The sequence below is a fragment of the Branchiostoma belcheri genome, unplaced genomic scaffold (assembly GCF_001625305.1).
Source record: "Branchiostoma belcheri isolate BF01 breed outbred unplaced genomic scaffold, Haploidv18h27 scaffold111, whole genome shotgun sequence".
Taxonomy (NCBI): domain Eukaryota; kingdom Metazoa; phylum Chordata; class Leptocardii; order Amphioxiformes; family Branchiostomatidae; genus Branchiostoma; species Branchiostoma belcheri.
The window spans coordinates 63,723-84,488 of NW_017802503.1; the positions used below are offsets into that span (position 1 = coordinate 63,723).

The 20,766-nt window shown below is 41.5% G+C and overlaps 2 protein-coding genes across 4 annotated transcripts in view; both read right to left on the minus strand.

The window, feature by feature from the left end:
• Positions 1-5,884, minus strand: part of LOC109488149 — a 19,334-nt gene extending 13,450 nt beyond the window's left edge. For 2 of the 3 annotated variants that reach the window (XM_019792323.1, XM_019792310.1), the window contains exons 1-2: positions 5,760-5,884; positions 838-914 (exon numbers count right to left, since the gene is read on the minus strand). In XM_019792323.1, the coding sequence (XP_019647882.1) occupies positions 838-898 (61 nt within the window). In that variant the 5' untranslated portion in view covers positions 899-914; positions 5,760-5,884. The remainder of the gene's footprint in view (positions 1-837; positions 915-5,759) is intronic. The other variant, XM_019792317.1, reaches the window with a different exon arrangement.
• A 9,573-nt stretch (positions 5,885-15,457) lies between these two features.
• LOC109487649 (ankyrin repeat and SOCS box protein 11-like) lies at positions 15,458-20,355 on the minus strand. The gene is made up of 5 exons (XM_019791656.1): positions 20,256-20,355; positions 18,220-18,396; positions 17,272-17,452; positions 16,340-16,465; positions 15,458-15,735 (listed from the first exon to the last, which is right to left on the minus strand). The coding sequence occupies exons 1-5, from the start codon at positions 20,335-20,337 to the stop codon at positions 15,477-15,479; spliced, it is 825 nt and encodes a 274-aa protein (XP_019647215.1). The 5' UTR covers positions 20,338-20,355; the 3' UTR covers positions 15,458-15,476.
• Positions 20,356-20,766: the final 411 nt, after the last annotated feature.

A 20,766-nucleotide genomic window follows, 5' to 3' on the forward strand; every position in this document is an offset into this window, starting at 1 on the left:
TTGCTCCCTGTTGGTCAGGAAAGCCTTTAACCAATTCAGCGTAGGGCCTTGGATTCCATAATACTCCAGTTTTGATATGAGCCTGCCATGGGGGACTTTATCAAAGGCTTTAGTGAAATCAAGTATTGCTAAATCTACCTGCCGTTTGCTGTTTAGTGCGCCAGCTATGTCATGGACTGTTAGTATAAGCTGTGTTTCTGTGGATCGTTTGGCTCTGAATCCATGCTGGTAATCCGTTAATATACTGTAACTTTCTAGGTGCTTCATGATTTGGCTATGGATGATATGTTCAAGTAGTTTGCAGGATATGCAGGTCAGTGAAACAGGTCTGTAGTTGCTGGGGACCGCTCTATCTCCTTTTTTAAAGATGGCGCATATATTTGCATCCCTCCAATCTTTAGGGATTTCTGCAGTGTTTAGCGAGTGTTGGAAAATATTGGTTAGAACAGGCGCGATTTCACTAGCTGTCAACTTGAGGAACCACGGTGGTATTTGGTCTGGTCCGGATGCTTTAGAGGGATTGAGACCTTGAAGCATTTTTTCGACACCATCAGTAGAAACTACTATATGTTCCATTGGAGGAGTACAGGGCTGACCTAGAGATGGCATATCTGTGGTGTCTTCCTCTGTGAAAACACTTTTGAACTGTGAACTGAGTACTTCTGCTTTTTTCCCGCTGTCACTGATGATGGTATTTCCCACTTTTAGGGGTGCTACCCCGACAAGGTCTTTCCTCAGTCCTTTTATGTACGACCAGAATGTTTTGGGTTTGTCAACTATAGCTTCTCCCAGTATGTCTGCCACGTATTTAGAGTGTGCTTGTCTTATGCTTTATACCTGAACTGGAAGCAGACAGAAGTGCTAGACATCCAAGCAGGATCACACTGAGAACCCCCATCCTGGGCGGTCTTCTTCTAAAGAGAAGATAAAGAACAAAACTTTTAACAAATTTCCAATTCTTTTATCTCTGACATCATAAATGTGGATATGTATTTAGTTCTTTTGATGCATTTTAATACATAAATACTTTCAGCTTGGGAAATGTTTATAAAGAAAAGCAAGAAAGCGTACATACAAACTTGCGTTATATACATGTACGCATACGGTTTTCTTACTGTCCACTGACAATATGTTAATAGTGTTGTATGTTAAAAGACGAACGCTGCGATGAATCGTGATACATTGTATGTCTTGGAATGTTAAGGTACAAATCAAAGGCAAAAAAATTGAAATTCAGTTTTGTCATTCTAAAATTGGATTACTTCAATGGTTTGGTATTCCTGGAAGAGAAGTTAGAAGTGAGGAGGCGTTCCGGAAATGGCATGCAATCGGCAATGTGTGCTTTTCTTTTACTTCACTTTATTCTTTGTATAAAACGATAAATGTTAAAGGCGGGTTCCGACCGGTGATATCGCCTGGTTAATAGAAGTACAGGAAAGGGGGTAGCATTAAAAAGGAAAGGGTTAAGCATGTGGATAATGTTTTCGTGTGTACGGAGTGTTTAAGAGGTTTGAAAAAAAGGTGGTACATTGATGGAAAGCCGCTGGACTATTGGTATGTAAGGAATGCCTGCCAGACCCCGTAGGCCTAGAGGGCAATGCCCTCTGTCAGCATCCCACATATTACAAGCTATAGTAACTGTATTTGGAGTCACGCAGAGGTCACCAGGCCAACACTTATTGACTGTCTGTTGTGTGGTGTTGTGGTGTGGTGAATTTCTAAACCTGCAGTTGGCGTTACTGGAAGACAGACGAAAAATCCACGACTATGCATGATGTACAAGGTGACTAAAAACTGGTGGATGTGCCAACTACTAAGTACCTAGCTAGTTTTAGCTAGACAAGAAATAGTCATGCCTTCAAGTATCTCATCTACTGATGAAGATTCAAAGATACAGCTGGGAGTTTTTAATAAATCATAGCAGAGGTGTATAATTGCTTTCTGCTGTCCCACCAACGGGGCTTTACGCTCACTGACAGATACTGAGCGTTCGACTAACAGGTCTATCTGACCCTACCAGACCAAGGCTCACTGAGATACTTTGTGTCCAGTGTGCTATGGGTTTGGCACCCAGGCTAAATGTATTGGAGATCTGCAAAAAAATCTCCTGTTCCTCCCCATAGCGCAAGGCCTATGGCCTAGTATCCAATCTATCGTGGTTGTGGCAGGCTGTCTTCGGGGCCCTGATAGTTTTTTTCCCGTTCACCTCCGACCGACCGGTAGGGGTGTTCCGCCTGTCGGAGTTTTGCATGCCAGGAGTTGATCAGCCCCACCACGAATTTAACCTAGCTGAGTCAGGCGGGGAACAAATCCAGCAGCCCCGAGGAGAACCCGCCCTAACCACGATAGACCTCAATGGCGACCAAAACGTAATTTCAAAAGGGGTATTATATAATTAAGGGGAAAGCAATAAACACGTAATTAATTGTGCCTTCTTTAAAATCGCGGTCTGCTACTAATCGTGCCATCTACGACTTATAGACCCCGTTGCGCAGTTATCTGCCTGACTCAGAACACAGCCTGCCTTTTATCTGGGCTACTTAGGAAATAGGCTGACTAAGTAACACACAGTCCCCAGGAAACACGTGTGCGACCTTTTGGGAAAGGAACCTTCATTGGAGGAAATGAAGCTGTCAGCCGAACCCGATACACCAGCGGAAATCCGTGACAGTTCCAGCAGGCGTGTGTTTATTTTGTTTTTAAGGGATAGCATGTGCCAAGGTACCAATGGCTTTTAGTTCAACCTAAGTCCAAGATGGCAAAGTGAAAGTCATACATCATGTATAGCGTAGGTTGGCGTAAATTAGAAAACGGGACTCTAGATTTTCGCTTGGTCTACGATAACACCCACCCCCTTAAACACTTAATCAAGTAATTTCTTCATTGATCATCATTAGTCGGATTTATACCGCCTCTTGCGGAGATATACCGCATTGATAATTTGCAATATTTGTATAACTCAACGATCATAACTTCAAATATTCCGATCACTGAATAGAGCAGATTTATGGAATTTCCACAATCACGCCATGCCTCACTTAAGCTACCTACATAGTAAATCAAACATCACTACCCGGTCTGGGGTAATTGTATAATCATCTAAAGACAAGTTACTGTTCCAGTGTAGGCTTTTATGCCGTGCCGAGGAAAACAGCTATTTACCACCTAAAATCAGTGACCGCAGCATGCATATCATCTAGGACACAATATGTCTAAAACATCTGAATAATTCTATATTTCTAGGTCTTTTAAACCTCTCCACATACAACATATTTTTAAGATTTATCTCAAATTTGCTATTCAAAGAAACCGAAAGACAAATATGACAGACGGAGATACGCACCCGAAAGTTATGATCTTGTCGGTAAAGTTAGTAACGATTCACGTGCAATCTCTAAAGCCCTCCCCCATGGCAGCTCAAGCCTTAGGCCACAGAAAGTAGTTTTAATGGACGATACTATTTTGTTTATTTTGAAATGTTCTCAGTTAGCTAAAAATTGCGTCCTGTAACCTGATAATTTTTCGAACGCCCATGGCAATGGGAAAGAATGCCGTAGTGACAGACCGCCGTGGTAAACTTAGCACAATATATTTATCTGCTTTTGTTTAACCAGGTTTATGATGTCAAAATTTGGAAATGTAGGAATCTTTTTTTTTTGCCCGCCGATTTTCGTCGCCCTATCGCATTAGAGTTGTAGTCTGCGAAGGGTGCCATCCATTAAATTTGCTTACTGTGGCCTTACCCACGTACACATATTTTCACAGTGACCAAAGAGACCAGTCACTCTGTACTCTCAACGGGTTTAACATGCCTGTTTTTCAGATTAGGCATGTTTTCTGGTATGTAAGCTTTCTGCCAAAAGTCTTTGATAGACTATTCCTGCTTGCACAAGCAAGTTCTTAGTTTGCAAAGCTTCAAATATACGCAACATTGTCAAATTTAGGTAAGTGGTAGTAGCGATCTATTCCCTTATAATTCTAGCGTTTGGTCAAGAAAAAGCCATGTTACAAGCTTTAATTTTCGTCTCTAAATCAGTCAGATGAAAAAGATCTTTTGCAGCCCCGAGGAGAACCCGCCCCTACCGCGATAGACTGGACACCAGGCTACGCCAAGCACTACTTTTATCCGATCCGCGGACGTCTATTGCTGACATCAAGCCTTGGATAAACTGCATAACGTTATGTATGATGGCGCCGTATTGTTGTGAATGCCTAGATGCTTCTGGACCACCATATATGCTTTACCAACAAACAAACAAACAGACAAATATGACAGACGGAGATACGAACCCGATAATTATCATCTCGGTGAAGTTAGTAAATGGTGTCAGCTTGAATATTTGGAACCTCAGAATATGGTAGATTGGCCTGCTATCTCCAAAAACCCTCCCTCATGATAGCTCAAGCCTTAGGCCACAGCAAGTAGGTTTTATGGATAACATCAGCGCACGCGTTGTTTTTCGCCTAATTTTGAAAAAAAAAATTGTTGCACTTTGAAAGTGGTCAAGATTTTAAAAAAATGGGCAAAGATGTCGGTTGCCATGCTGAAACGTGGATGGCAGATATCTATAAAGAGAGGAGACAAGACAAGGCTTTGATTTAATGTTAAGTCTTTTACTTCAAATGATGCAGTGGTGTATTTCATTCCTTTTATATGTAATGGTGGCTGTATGTAAAATTCTCACCAAATCAAAACCTTTGAACAATGTTTCAAAATTTTGTTTTTCCAAAATCTTTCAGTGAGAAATGGATGTTGTAGTATTTGGCAGTAAAGCACAATATAGAACTAAGTTCTAGTTTAACAACACACATGCGAAACTAGGTACGTGTCGACCTCACCTGCCAACTAAGTTTACCAAAGCAAACATAATATCAAATTATGGTTATAAACTCGCGAGACAAGAATGAGTACCATGTGGCAGCACTGTGACAGCGGCATATAGACACAGTGGATCTACACATTACGTAGCAAAGGAAAACCAACATTTGGTCAAAATTTTATGAGTGTAGGGGTCCTTCTAGATAGAAACCTTGGAATCTGTGGGTTAGGTGGAAAAGACATCCATCGGAGGGAAAAAAAAAACAGAACTACTTATACTCGTACAGTGGTCCCCAAACTTTACACATGATACACTTAACTTCCTTCTTCAACACTTAGAATGCGGAGTAATAACTACACACACCCAGTAAACGGACAAAGAGAATGAACCCTCACATAACAGTCATACCAAGCGTCACAAACAAAAATCCACAAAGGACAAGCAAACGAATGTATTGGAGATCCATCCAAAAGAAAATTCTCCTGTTCCTCCCCATAGCGCAAGGCCTATGGCCTGGTATCCAATCTATCGTGGTTGTGGCAGGCTGTCTTCGGGGCCCTGATAGTTTTTTCCCGTTCACCTCCGACCGACCGGTAGGGGTGTTCCGCCTGTCGGAGTTTTGCATGCCAGGAGGTGACCAGCCCCACCACGAATTTAACCCCCGTCGTGAAAAGTCTACCGGGAACCTAGCTGAGTCAGGCGGGGAACAGATCTAGCAGCCCCCAGGAGAACCCACCCTAACCACGATAGACCTCAAGACACCTATCAGTGGCGACCAAAACGTAATTTCAAAAGGGGTATTATATAATTAGGGGGAAAGCAATAAACACGTATTAACTGTGCCTTCTTTAACATCGCGGTCTGCTACTAATCGTGCCGTCTACGACTTATAGACAGCAGTAAAAGGGTGTTAAGTGAGTAAATGTTACATAGACATACCTGTTAAATCTCCGTTGCGCAGTTCTCTGCCTGACTCAGAATACACGTAAACAGTGACACAGCCTGCCTTTTATCTGGGCTACTTAGGAAATAGGCTGACTAAGTAACACACAGTCCCCAGGAAACACGTGTGCGACCTTTTGGGAAAGGAACCTTCATTGGAGAAAATGAAGCTGTCAGCTGAACCCGATACACCAGCGGAAATCCGTGACAGTTCCAGCAGGCGTGTGTTTATTTTGTTTTTAAGGGATAGCATGTGCCAAGATAGCGATGGCTTTTAGTTCAACCTAAGTTCAAGATGGCAAAGTGAAATTCATACATCATGTATAGCGTAGGTTGGCGTAGAAAACGGGACTCTAGATTTTCGCTTGGTCTACGATAACACCCACCCCCTTAAACACTTCAGAATTCAGTAATTTCTTCATTGATCATCATTGGTGGGATTTATACCGCCTCTTGCGGGGATATACCGCATGATTATTTGCATAATTTGTACAACTCAACCATCACACCTTCAAATATTCCGATCACTGAATAGAGCAGATTTATGGAATTTCCACAATCACGCCATGCATTACTACATAAGGTCTCATTCTTGAGTTTTTGTTAACTATGGCCGCCTATGGCAAAATACGTAACTTTACATAGGCCAAAACCCAATAATTTGAATGACAGCCATCTAGTCTATCCAATCAATTTTGAGCACAATGGCCCTACATTACGTCAAAAAATTCGCAACCAGATCTAACCCAACAATCTCTTTTTATTTATTTATAAACTGCACTTGGCCACTCTCCGCCAGAGGTCCTCCAGCGCTGCTACCTCCTGACCGCATTACCCATCACAACAGCGTGTAAACATCCGACCTGTCGCGCGGATGTCAACACTTACCCACTAATTTTAGCACATACAAACAACCTCTCATATCACAAGCGGTTTACGCCAACTGACGTAGCTAAAATGCAATTTCTGGCGGATATAAACACACATCCATACACGCATTTAATTTTTAGTACGATCTACTTGAGAGTACCCACGCGGAAGAATACCGAAATGAGACCATAAGCAAGCATCACTACCCGGTCTGGGGTAATTGTATAATCATCTATTAAGAAGTTACTGTTCCAGTGTAAGCCGTCATGTCATGATGATATAATAGTCTGCTATAGAATCCGAATCGTTTTCGATATGACGCAATTTGAACCGAACGGCGTTCGACTTGGGGTCACCCGCGGTCATTTACGGTAAAACCCGGTTGTTCAGGCCCTTTTTACGTGAGTACCTCCTAACAGAAAAAAAATAATCACGCATGCACGCTAATCATGTTGTTATGGAGATGAAGCATGTAGCGAAGCTATAGCTACTGTCGTATTTGTGGGTTTCCTTGAATATTGTAATGGTTCTTTACGATAGTCATGATGAATATTACACTCCCTACGTTCGGGCAACATGATATATCTGCAAAAATCGTTTAATCCTGAAAGCATGGAGAGTCCAACACACCTCATTGACGGCTCAAAATGACTGTAACAACTTTCCCGACAATCGTGTCGTACATATACTTTTATAGTGACCAGCAGAGAGACCAGTCATTCTGCACTTTCAACGGGTTTAACATGCCTGTTTTCTAGATTAGGCATGTTTTCTGGTATGTAGGCTTTCTGCCAAAAGTCTTTGATAGACTATATCAAAGATAGTCTGCACAAGTAAGCTTTTAGTTTGCAAAGCGCCAAATATACATAACATTGTCAAGGTTATTACCTTCGCCAAGAAGGTTATGTTTACAGAGGCGTTCGTGTATGTTTGTCCTTCCTTTCGTCCTTCACGGGACACGATAACTTGATAAGACTTAAATGGATTTTCTTGATACTTGGTAGGTGGTTAGGTGTTGATGAGACTTGGAAATGATTAGATTTTGGACCCTCTAGCGGCTTGTTATGGTACTGCAGCTGAACTTCCGGTTTTGATATCTCATGATCTAGACATGCTAGGGTAACGAAATTTGGATGGTGGGTAGCTCTTGTGCTGGGAAAGACGTGACGTGAGTTTGGGCTCCCTAGCCGCTTGCTCTGGAACTGCAGGGCTATCTGTTTGAAATTATTAAAAAGAGGATAACTCAAGAACCGGTTGACGGATCGTCGTGATTTTGGTATGCAGATAGCTAACTTGATGCTTAATATAATTATGTCACAATTATGAAAATATAGATGTGATTTGCATAATTTATGAGGAAATTCTTTAAATCAGCTGCATTCCATCATAGGACTATTGAAGCTTGTGACATTTGTAATTGAGAATGAGATAAAGACAGGCAGATAATGGTTATGTAAATGAGGACTTAATTTGCATAATTAATGAGAAAATGTTATAATTCTGTAATTATAATTGCCTGGAATTTCATACTTATGGTATTTGAACGTTCAATGAAGGTGAACATCATTAAACATAATGTATTCAAATCAGGACCTCATTTGCATAATTTATGAGGAAATGCTAGAATGACATTGTTTGTTCATATAAGACTGTCCTTTGGTTGAGAATATGATAAACTGATATAATTCCTGAAAATCCTATTTGCGCAATCAAGGGGAATAATCTATAATTTGTCAGCCATAAAGATGAACATCATTTGGCAAAGGTATGAGATCGGGGAAGTCTAGTTGGTTTATTTGTTTGTATCAGCATATCAACAACATATCTCGAAACCTTGACGCACAGGGCTGAATTCTGATCAAGTTGTTTACAATATAAATTATTAATAGTAGGGAAATATGCTCCATAAAGTCAAAACCAATGAAAAGGCATAGGGAAGATGAAATAACACTGGTCATTATTTGTATTATTACTGATTAGAACTTATCAGGATACGAATTATTATTATTTTACAATGTAATCAATTGCGGTAACCATGGTCTACCCATGTAACGTTATACAGTGTATCAAGTCGGCGGCAATGAAAGGAAATATGGAGGAGACATGGATTAATACGACACAGGTTATAAATTCCACATCTTTCGTCAAGAAGTGGTTGAACACTTTAATAAATCTAGGAGGTATTATAAACAAACTTTCCAGTGCAACATTCTACAGTTTTAATTCTAGACTTTCAGTTTGATTCTGGACTAATTACATACCTCAGCAACCTTACGTCTAGATGAGGTATGTAATTAGATATCATAAACTATAGGTAACAATGATATACGTAATAAGAAGCAGCCATCAATGATGCCTTGAGGGTTAACCTAATTCTGCAGAATTCTGGAACTGGAGCTAGAATTCTGCAGAATTGGATTAATCACCAAAGGGCTCTCTATGGCTGCAACGTTATTTCTCACATTATTTCTACTTATAGTTTACGATATTAGCCAATCTAGATGTAAGGTGCTGAGATATGTATTTGCAGGCAAGAAGCACTTGGCAAACAGTGGTACCAAGCTAACCATTTGGGAACGCTGAGATATAAAAAGGTATACAGGAGGTGTATCTACCCTATTGGAAAGACAAAGCCCTGTCATGATGTTACTATTTACCAAATCATTCATATCCTGTACATTAAAAACACCACGTGCTACCTGTCAACTCTATATTGCTGTTTGATTTTAACGCTGTAGCGACTGAATACTGAATTCACAAGTTAACTTTAAACGGTGTGTGCCTGTGTGTGTACATTATCAACCGACTTGTCGAACTGTAAGCAAATTTCGGCTTTTTTTATCTTCGCCAACAACGTTATTTTTTTGGTAGCATTCGCGTGTATGTGTTTTTGTGTGTGTTTATGGACTTGCATGCATGTGCGTGCGTGCGTTCGTGCGTGTGTGTGTTGGTGTGTGAAAATGATATGTCAAGAAAGCTTTAAAATTGTTTTGATAGTACGAGTAGGGTTGGTCTTGCATCTCAGATGGATGGTACTAAACGTTTCTATTTCCGTCTTTCTCATTCAACAATGATGGTTTCAAACTGATAAATATCGAAACACACATAAAACACAATAAAATGTAACATGACAGTAACGTGTCATTCATCGGAAAAATCGTTTTTCTATAGTTATATTATCAATGAAGAAAAATGACAGCTGGCAGTTACAAACTAAAAGAGCCCTCTGCAGCCTCAAAGGTAAACTACATGTTACATGTGCATGTAATTTACTTGGCATCTAAAATGTTATAATAATGGGGAAAAGTTCTCTTTTCTCTCGTTCTGAGAGATTCAACATCCAGCGCATCTCTATCTATAGATATACATTCATGTATACATGGCAATTTTACCTTGCCTGCCAAGACGATCCATTTACGCAGGCCGTGTGTAGACGATACAAATAAACTAAGGTTCAAGACTTGCCTTCTCTATGAGGCAGGTTTTACCATTCGACTGTTTAGAAACAGCCTTCCCCATATCTATCCCCCCCCCCACACACACACAGTATGTTTGTATCAGGTGCTTCTTCAAAAGACAGGTTACATGTGCTGCCTATCCCTATGTCTTGGGACACGTCATCGCCCATATCCTCCTCAGGTGGTCCACCCTCCTTCTTCTCACCTGGTGTTTAAGAATTCATTTACAGTCCCAAGGAGGATGTCAGTAGGTGAATAAAATTGCATTTATGATGTTTAGAAATAATGTATAAACCTGGGCTAATTATATCAGCTATATATACATCTATATCAATTGCATTTTATTCTTACCAATTCTGTACCTTTTATAGTACGTGATTATGGTACCACTATGTACTACTTTTACAATACACATCTAATGATTGCATTGAATTTTATGGTACAGCATTTTTCTTATCATATGATTTTCAGTGAAGCTATGACAAAACAAACCACCAATGATAATCTACGACTGGTCTAGAAATATTTCCTAATTTGCTGTCATAAATCTGACATAAGTCTAGTAATGGCCTATTAACTAATATAAGGGTTTTGTGATACAGCAACTAATGGATATGACTAATGAGCAGTTTGACATGTTTAGAAAACAAACCTTTGCCATCAAATGCAGACCATTTCTCAACTCGCGTCTTTTCCAAAAACGCAATGCCTTCACCGTGTACCTGCAGTGCCCCCTAGCTAAGAACCGGAACCACAGCCATTTTGTCAACGAAGCTCATTGCTTGCACACAACTTGAAGCATTGAAACGTACATGTATGAAATCGAGTTGGTGTCATCTGAAATCGTACACACGACTATTTCCCCATTCACCCCAAGTCGCTCTAAGCGGTTTCGATCCAGTTCCCAGTGAAGCCGGTTTCAAGTAACCATCTGAAGGCTCCAAATCGCATTGAAAGCGCCTCGATCTCAAACCACTTCGGTAGGTAGTTTCGAACCGGTTTCACCGGATTGTGATTTATGTCTGAACGCAATGTTATTCCAGTGTGTTTACTTTACATATTGACCCGATAATGGATTAAGGGTGGCATTTCTTTGTCTAAATGCAATTCATAAATTTACGTGGCAGCAACTTAAAGGGCAGTAATGACCGAAAAGTTTCATCACCTTTAGCGAGACCACGTCGGTACATATTCGGCAGAGGTACGCTGGGAGGGGGAAAGATACAAGCAGGTCAATTACCTATGAAATTCATAACACGCTACCTGCGTGTTTTCATCAAACAACAATGGATGTAGATTAAGCGAGTCGTAATCGGGTACGGTTTGAACGGAATGTGTTTCACGTGGATCAGGTGTTAGAAATTTAATTTACCCGAATTGAGCTTGTTTACATCACGAAATTTAACACACGGCACCAGCAATTAGAGCCAAAATTCCTACAACAAATAATTAACTAGGTGCCCGTCCGCTTTCAACGCCACTTTAACTCCTTGAAGTGAACCATTCTCAGTGGCATACAGCTGAGGGGGCCTCCAAGGGGGGGTCCCGACAACGCTCTACGCTAAATTTTGAGAGCCGGCTACGTATTACGCTGAATTCCGGACGCCTCTCTACGCTCTACGCTAAATTCGAAAGATTCTGAACGCACTATGCAGAACTCAATCACCTAGCAACTGCATGTTTGCGTCAAAACCTTTTGATTTATCATATGTAGAGCTGACATAACTTGAATTAAAAGTAGTAACCGGTGGTCACTTCCTTATACATTGAAATTCGATCGTCCGAAGATCGGAGGGCGATCCGTGAATGGAGGTAACATGGCCGTAACCAGGATTTTGAGGGGGGGGGGTGACTAACGAGCGCCGTAGGCGCGAGGCGAGCGCCGAAGGCGCGAGGTTCCTAGGGGGGTCCGGGGGCATGCTCCCCCGGAAAATTTTGAAAAATGAACCTTCTGAAATGGCATTTCCTGCGTTTTTAGAGGGTTTCAAAGAAAAAATTAGAGGTAACTTTTTCAATGACAAAGTGAGCAGTTTTCCTACGACGGATTCCAGCCTTGCTGGTGACACGAATCAGTCCGTCTTTTAAAGAAAAGTTTTGGACCTTTAACCGTTAGATAAAAAGACTAAGTGGACCAAAAAGTGGACCTTTGAGCCTTGTGGGGTTGTCGTCCGAAGGTAGAAAAGGCCGAAAACGTAATTTGTCAAAACGACTCAGCTGCCGATTGCTGACGGTTACCCATCACCCGCACAATGACGGGGATGACATTGCTCTTTTCGGGAGTGTCCTCCATTACCCTGGCCGTTGATCAGCAATGATGTTCCCGCTAAGAAACGTCTTGAGGGCCCCTATTGGGCCTTACAAGTCATGTGGTTCTAAGGCCTTCTACCCTCTTCATCTGTGGCCATCTGTGGCGTTTGGCCAATGGTCCTAGTGTACGTAACCGATGGTAAGGTCAATCTCGTACCCAGCGCACTGTGGGATCATTCCCATGTGTTGCCTTGCTCTTGCGTATGGCTCTGGGAACAAGTCTAGTGGATTGTTCGATTGTATAGAAGGGGGTAGAGCAAGAAAAACCTCGAGCGCCGCGACAACCCGGAACTTGCGAGGCCTCGAGTTCCCGTTTGCGGCTTGGATTACGCTCTACGCACAATTAATCGATTACGCTTTACGGTTAATTCCCGATAGCTACAACGCATTACGTAGAATTAAAACGGCGAATTACGCTCTACGCTAAATGCGCCAATTACGCTCTACGTTGAATTAGAGGGTCCGTCTACGCTCTACGTAGAATTAAAACGGCCGATTACGCTCTACGGAAAAGGGCTTGGGGGCCCCCAGCTGAGCTTCATCCATCAAGCCGATTCCATCGTGATAGATTCGTTTAGAACCAGCGTTGTTGACACAGCTCGCTCGAGTACTGCCTAAACTTCGTTTGGACTGAGGACGCATGTGAAAAAAAAATGTTTTGTCACGTGAGATGTTGCCTTGGAGACCCATCCCGACTGCCAATCACAGTTAGCAGTTCGGCCATAGCATGGCAAATTTCGATTCGACCAATGAGAGAAAGGCTGCATTTCTACGTTTTGACCATGGTGTGTAGGATGTGGATGTTGAAGGGGGGGGGGAGGCGTTGATGAGTAGAATAACAACGTAAGTTTAGGCAAGAGCATTATCGAATAGATCTACATGTAATGTGCTTGGTTTAGGCATTGTTGGTTCAAGTAAGTTGTTGCTCACGTACTTGTATTTCTATTTCTATATGATAATGATGACTTCTTGATCAAATTTACACATGAAAATCCTATGTTGAAGTATAACAACAAAAAGCAATGTAAATCTGTTATTATTCCATACCTTGAGGCTTGGTCTCCATCCAGGAGAAAACATGGGAACAACTAGCAGTGGACAGGAATAGATGGAGGGCAGCAGTTACAAGTGGGATGGCCACCTACAAAGCTTCGAGGGAAGAAAAAGCTGCCAACGCGAGACGAAAACGGAAGGAAAGACAATAGACCGTCCGACAGGATGAAAAGAGCCAGAGAGAGAGGCTTGAAGCTTTTAATACAAGTCGGTCATGTCGGTTTTCTGACTACGTATACGCTAGTAGTATGCAACATGGCAACAAACCGCCAAACCTCTTTTCTTTAACTAATGAATTCGACAAACTTTCTCAGTCGCCATTTGTGTCATTGTGTGGCCGGTTTTAAAACCGTGTTTTTGCGCCCAGGTTTTACATTTGACGGCGTGGTATGTACATTTTAGGCCACGCCAATAATTGACGACCTCTGAAGAAACGTTTTAAGTAAGCTAATGCGAGACCGCAAAGAAAACAAGAAGTGACGAAAAAAGCTAGAATCCTAGATTTGAAATAAACTTAGGGACGACACATGTTAGCACACAAATTGAATGAGAGAACACTAATAGTATGTACATCCAACCAACAATCATTTTAATCGTCATGAAAGCAGCAATACACAGCATGCAATTGTCGCCCTGTCCCGTTTCTTTCCTTTTATCACATCTTTCCTTAATTATCTCACTCGCGTGACAATTTCAACATATTCACACCAAACGGAATTTCTTGTTGTTGCTTCTTTTCTGGGGAAAGGCCAAACTCAATGCGCCAATAGGATCTGCACTAATTACCGCCATGGAGCTACCTCCATGGAGGTAATTAGCGCATACCTGCGGCTGAGATGTTCTACCTCCATGGAGCGAGCTCCATGAAGACAACATGTCCATGAAGCTAATTATTTAGTTCAGACCCCTCTCCAATGCGCGCGGTAGTCATCCATAAAAAAGAAATTACTTGGTGTTGGCCTTATGTTTAGTAGTATTCCATTTGTTTTTATTTAGTAATCCGTAAGGGTTGAATATTATTACCTCCTAGTATTTATCGACAGCGCTATGGTTGATACCAGCATGCACCTTACTAGCTTTGATAACTTACCTTCCAAATACATTTGATACCGTTGTAGAGAATACACCATCATTTTTATTAATTACAAGTACTCATTGAGCGAAAACTGTATCGGTATAGCCGGTATAACTGCCCGTCGGCGTAACACACCAGCTTCTGTATCTGTATAGTATAGCCGGTATAACCGCCCTTCGGCGTAACACACCAGCTTCTGTATCTGTATAGCCAGTACAACCGCCCTTCGGCGTAACACACCAGCTTCTGTATCTGTATAGTATAGCCGGTATAACCGCCCTTCGGCGTAACACACCAGCTTCTGTATCTGTATAGCCAGTACAACCGCCCTTCGGCGTAACACACCAGCTTCTGTATCTGTATCAGTATAGCCGGTATAACCGCCCTTCGGCGTAACACACCAACTTCGCGGGCACGCGAATACAAGTTTAGACAAAAATACAGAATCCGATCTGTCAAACAAAAACGGATATGGGATAATAAGTAGTTGACAGAAAGACAGCGTCAATAAATTTAACCAACTGGTACAAGAATGCGAACTCCTCGGACAGGAACCTATAAAACGTTATAACATTTCATTATTCAGTGACAGTCTAATCAGCATTAGTCCTGATTGGAAACAAAATGTGGTCACCTTAAAAGATATCATGATAAAATCCAAATCCCCATTTAGACACTTGTTTACATACCTTTCAAAAGAGGAACAAATATAAAGTTACGTATTTGTATAACCCTTTCGACAGAAAAGTGTAGGAAAACTTAAACCAAAGATCCTGACACAATATCATTTTTTCACGTTGGTATGGAATATCAAAATGCCATGGTAACTCGTTGCTTGTTCCTTTTTATCGGCTTACACTACTCTTACATCGTCTGTCCAGTAGTAGTACCAAGATCTACCAAGTCAGATGGAACAAGAAATCGGAGCTTTCTTACTACTGCATGCATGGTTCACTGGTTTTTGGGACCTACAACTTCACGAACCTGCGGGAATTTTTCTGGAAATAAGTGTTGTAGGATTCTCTCTGATGATAATCCCCCTGGTAGTGTGAACTTGTACTTGGTCATTTCATGGAAGGGGTCTGGTGTCTCGCCAGTGTACGCGTCATGTCCACAGCACTTCTTGTGTCCGACAGTCCAGTGTTGTTTCTGACAGTCACGGCTGCAGTACCGGGTCAGCTTGCACCGGCCACACAGCTTCAAGGTGGACCTGTAGAGGAGATAAGAATCACAAAAGCTATCAGAACTAGGTATAAATCAGAATATTGTACCAACTTAGACCGCGAAAAGACGACCCCATTTAGCAACTTAAATTGCGGCGTAACCGGGCACAATTTTGATTGTAATGTTTCTCGAATGAACAAAGATGGCCGACAGATATATAGTGATATATATAATACCGTGACGTCATACCTATTGAACTCAACCAACTAAAAATTGGGGTTGGCATTAATTATAAAAGATTTCACGTCCTCGCGCAGTATACCTTCAAACTCAAGTTGCAAATTTCGTGTTTTATTTTAAATTTGAAAACCAGCAGACATAAAACATAGCCAAAAACTGATGAAAAGTTTATTGCTTTCCTTTGAACTGTTTTTTTAACCAGTTTCTCTCAACCTGCACGGGGTAAACCATTTTTTTCTCAAATTAGACATTCACGGTAGTCCGTGGTTACAGAATCTCCGTTTTCTGACACTCTACCGCATACAATTATACCTACAGACGGACACACAAGTAATTAAACACAGGCATGCCAAGAACACTACACTCGACGACTCGTACATGTACGTATAACCCTGTGAAACAAGACTTACCTGTAGCCTGGTTTGCCACACGGAGGATAACAGCATCTCAACAGCCTGGTCTCCATTGCCTCTTGTAGCAACGCCATCATCTCTGCAAATTCTTGGTCTAAGACAAAGGGGGACATCTCGCAGTGCCTAGTGGAAAATATTACTCATTTAGGGAACGGATCGCTTCCAATCGAATACGCTTGCTGGAAATATTTTTGGGACCTTCAAGTTCATACCATTCTCCATGTCTGATTTTTTGATCTTCGTCATTCTGCCTATTCAAACCTCAGGCCCCTATGGTCTCAATTTTCAACCCATTTCCATTTCCTGGCCTTATGACCTGTCATCTTGCCTGTCGATTCTCCCCGTCCACGTACTTTTTAATCTACTTTTCCCGGACAAACATATACACTAACCAAAAGCTCTGTCACCCAAAACAATACTTTTGCACCAATTGCGGTTGCAAATAACCAAGTCTGAGGCATATTTTAACAACAATATTTTTTTCTATCGGATACGATCGATTTCAAAATCTATTCTTCAAGATCCGTAATATTTTAATTCGTCCATTTTGTCACCTAAATTGAATTGTAAACTTTGTGATTTTGAGTCATTTTCGATCCATTAGTTCGGTGCAAGCACTAGTTGGATTGACATACCCCGTCTCTTTGGGGACCTCGGATGGTCCCATGGCGGGAAAACAAGAGGCAGATTGGCCAACCAGGCTTCGTCGTGGCATAACCCAGGGCTATTATGCCATTCAACTAGTATGAGAAGCGTGAACACAACTTTCCCTGTAATACATGTAACTTGTACTTGTGTGCGCATGAGGTCATATATGTATGAACTAGCATAACATAGCGAGACTTTTTTTTTTATTTATAACTTCATTTTTATTTTAATTAATGCAATATTATGTTGTTAATTCTATTCTCGAGTGACGGGACACTTACATCAGAGCCGTGTGGCCACGAAAGTCTGTCAAATCAACTCTTGCTCCGAGCTGAATCAGTTGCCGAACTGTGTCAACTTGACCCCAACTACCGGCGATCATGAGTGGTGTCTTCTGGTAGGCTTCCCTTATGTCTAATGTTGCACCATGATGTACCAGCAAGTCCACCACTTCTGTATGTCCTGAAATTGCGACGTTAGTGATTTCATAAAGTCTTCATAAAGACTCGTTATAAGAGTGACTAGGGTCCTCTATCTTAACTGTCAATACACAGAGTCACTAGAACTCATCTATATTGTGAACAATAGTATGTCATTATGTTAGCATTAGGTTCATCTGTGTGGGGCTATGTAAAGCGTCCCTTTATTTGTAGAATGGATGGCTGAACGAGTCCCGCGATCGGCACTCCGATCAGTGACGGGCGACGCACGAACTTGCCGAGGATTCGATGTTTTCGTAAACTCAGCCAGTCATAAAAATCCAACCACTACAAAATATCATTCTTGAACTGTTTTTTGAGTGAGCTATTACTCCCTGTCCACATAATTTGTTGATATAGAGAGAGTAAAGATAGTCGTTCTTTGTGTCCCATATACATGTAGCACCCTATGACTGCCGTCATGGTGTGTCCACTGTGCACGTCAAAGCCACATTGTAGCGTGTCACTACACTCAGCACGTTTACATAACTTCTGTGTGGTATACTTCTTAATGGCAGAACTTAAACGTTTAGCTTTTTTTGTTATATGTCATTATGTATCATATTTGGTTGCTTGACATGTCTTTGAGAACAAATGCATGGCGATAGGTGCCCGTATTTTGCTAAAGAAAATCAATGCAAACAGAAAAACTGCGCGAAAACTTAGTAGACATACATGTTATGCCGACTATATACTCTGTGAAATTCTGGTAGAACCTTGAGTGTATTTTACAAATCATCGACGACCTACCTCGGAGCGCTGCTACATGGAGGGGGGCGGCTGCCACTGCACCCTCGCCTCTCTTCGTTACAGACGCCCCCTTGCAGAGCAGCAGCTTTAATATGTCTACATATCCCCGGTGGGAAGCGATGAACAGTGCAGTGCCGGTGATGTTGTTGACTTCCTGGACGTGGTCAATGTCTGCACCTGCGTTTGTGATTACAGTTTTAACTAGGGTTTCGCGTCTCCGTACCTTTGCCAAATGATGTTAATCTTTACGACTTAGAGTTTATAGATTCATTCAACCTGACAAAGGAGGTCGGCGGAGACTAGCGCGAACCCACCAGTTTCTTGCCCTGGGCAAGAACCATTAGGGAGTACAGTGCTCCCATTGTAACCTTTCCAGTAGTTCAAATGGTCTGTCTAGCCCGTAGAAGAAAGGCAAGAACGGATTTGCATACTGGCCAATTCAGTTTTCAAAAGGTAATGATTAAAATATTTTCTATTCTATGCTGGTTTTCAATGTAACATTATCGAAACCTACAGAATCACTGAGATACATGTTACAAAGCTACATAATCAAGAAAATTTCTATCTGCAAACATTAGTCTGAAAAATCAGCCTTTCAACTCTCAATACAACCCTGCCCTGTCAAAGCTTTATCGAGACATATAATGCCCTTGTAGTATCATCAATTCAAGATTATATTTGTAACTGTATTTTTAAATTGAAATAAATTTCTCACAGTTGAATTGTCTTTGGCAGTTTCTGTTATCGAATTTATATCTGCAGGGTGGGGTCATTATATAGTACATGTACTAGTATTACTCGCGTCCCGTGGGGGGGGGGGCAGATCGCTGTGACACCTGCCGTCCTAATTCAGGACTGCTTGGTAGTTAATATGAAGAGTTTGACTGGTACCTTAATGGCATGTTGCGTTTGGAATTTAAACTCGGACATTTGAGTTTACACATAAAAGTTGTGAGGGATGCACATTGCAAAACTTGGAGTTGAAGACTACCATGGCAGGATAACTCGGCACCTGGGACAACTCGGCCCCTGGTCGTTCGGGACAACTCGGCACCAACCCCAGGACAAGTCGGCCCCACAACTTCTCAACAAATCATCAGTATTTTGGGCTCTGAGAATTTTAGTAGCCTTCTGACAATAATCTTAACTTCATTCTATACCAAGTAAGACATGTCATCTTTATAGCGATGACATAGAAACAAAGGGGCTTGCTGTGAAATGTTGTCACTTGATTGTGATGCGTAGATTACTTAAACAAAAGACAAAGTGGCCCACTGCAGTCGTGCTAGCCTATTCTTTTCCGTTCGAGCTTGTATGTAAGTACCGGAAAAGATCAAAAGGTGTTGCAAGTGCACTGTGCTTCGCATCTATGCAAATCCTTGTCTGTTTTATTTACATTTGAATAGTTATATATCTACAGGTGCTAACAAACTCAATCCTAAGAAAACATGTCCGTTGTATTTTCCTTCTAAACAGGACTTTTAAATATAACTGCACTTATGTGTATATACATTTCTGCAAATACTTATAAACAAACGCGTACTATGAACATTTTCGGTGGTCGCTGTGTTTGAGAATTTCAATTAGAGTTTTTGATCCCCCCCCCTTCTAAAAAAAAGCAGCAACAGAAGTTGTTTTTTTTTAATCTATGCAGAACTAAGCCGTCCATGCTAGTGCCTTCATTTTTTATTTTTTTTATTAATCTTGAGGGTCGCCCCTTCAGCTACCAGACTCCAAAAGTTTGCTGGAAAATAGTCAACATTGAACAAGTAGACCGTGTAATATGTCCGATGCAGGGGAGTTCAGACGACCGTTGTTAGAAAATGGACGCCTAACTCTTCTCGGGCATATCACTCGATCTACGTTTACTTGGCTCGGCACCTACATGTAGTTGTATGGCACGAAATTTGAAAATTGTACAAATTGGCCTAAAAGACTGAATAGTATGCGTTAGGCTTCAGATAGTCTTCATGCATACAGTGTAGCATACAGCAAATTGTATTCTAGAGGTAAACCAAATACATGTACATGCTCACCAGCTTCCAAAGCAGCTTTAACTCCTTGAAGTGAGCCGATCTCAGCAGCTTGAACTAGAGCTTTACTTGCCTTTTCCGCCATTTCGTCAGGAATACTGTGATAACTTGTAAACACCTTGCGCGAATGCTGTCTGAATTCGAACTAAAGACTCAAACGCCTCAGTAGTTGTCTTATCACGTGACGTTCCCACAATCCTTTGTTGACCCCTGACCTTCAATCCCAAAACATTAATATTTAAGTTCAAGAAACTAATCTCCAAGCATCATACTGTGGCAAACAGTATCTATTGGCCAGAGGAGTGTCCGTTTGCCGTATAATCCGCTTGGAGATTACTAGTACTAAGTATTTTCTTGAACTCAGAGATTTAGGGATTGAATGTCAGGGGTCAGCAAAGGATTATGGGACGTGTTGAATACAACAAGTCATGTAACAAGAGAACTGCTGCCCGGGGCCCCATGACTGAGGCTTTTGAGTCTTCAGTTCATCTTCAGACAGCAGCGGCGCAAGGTG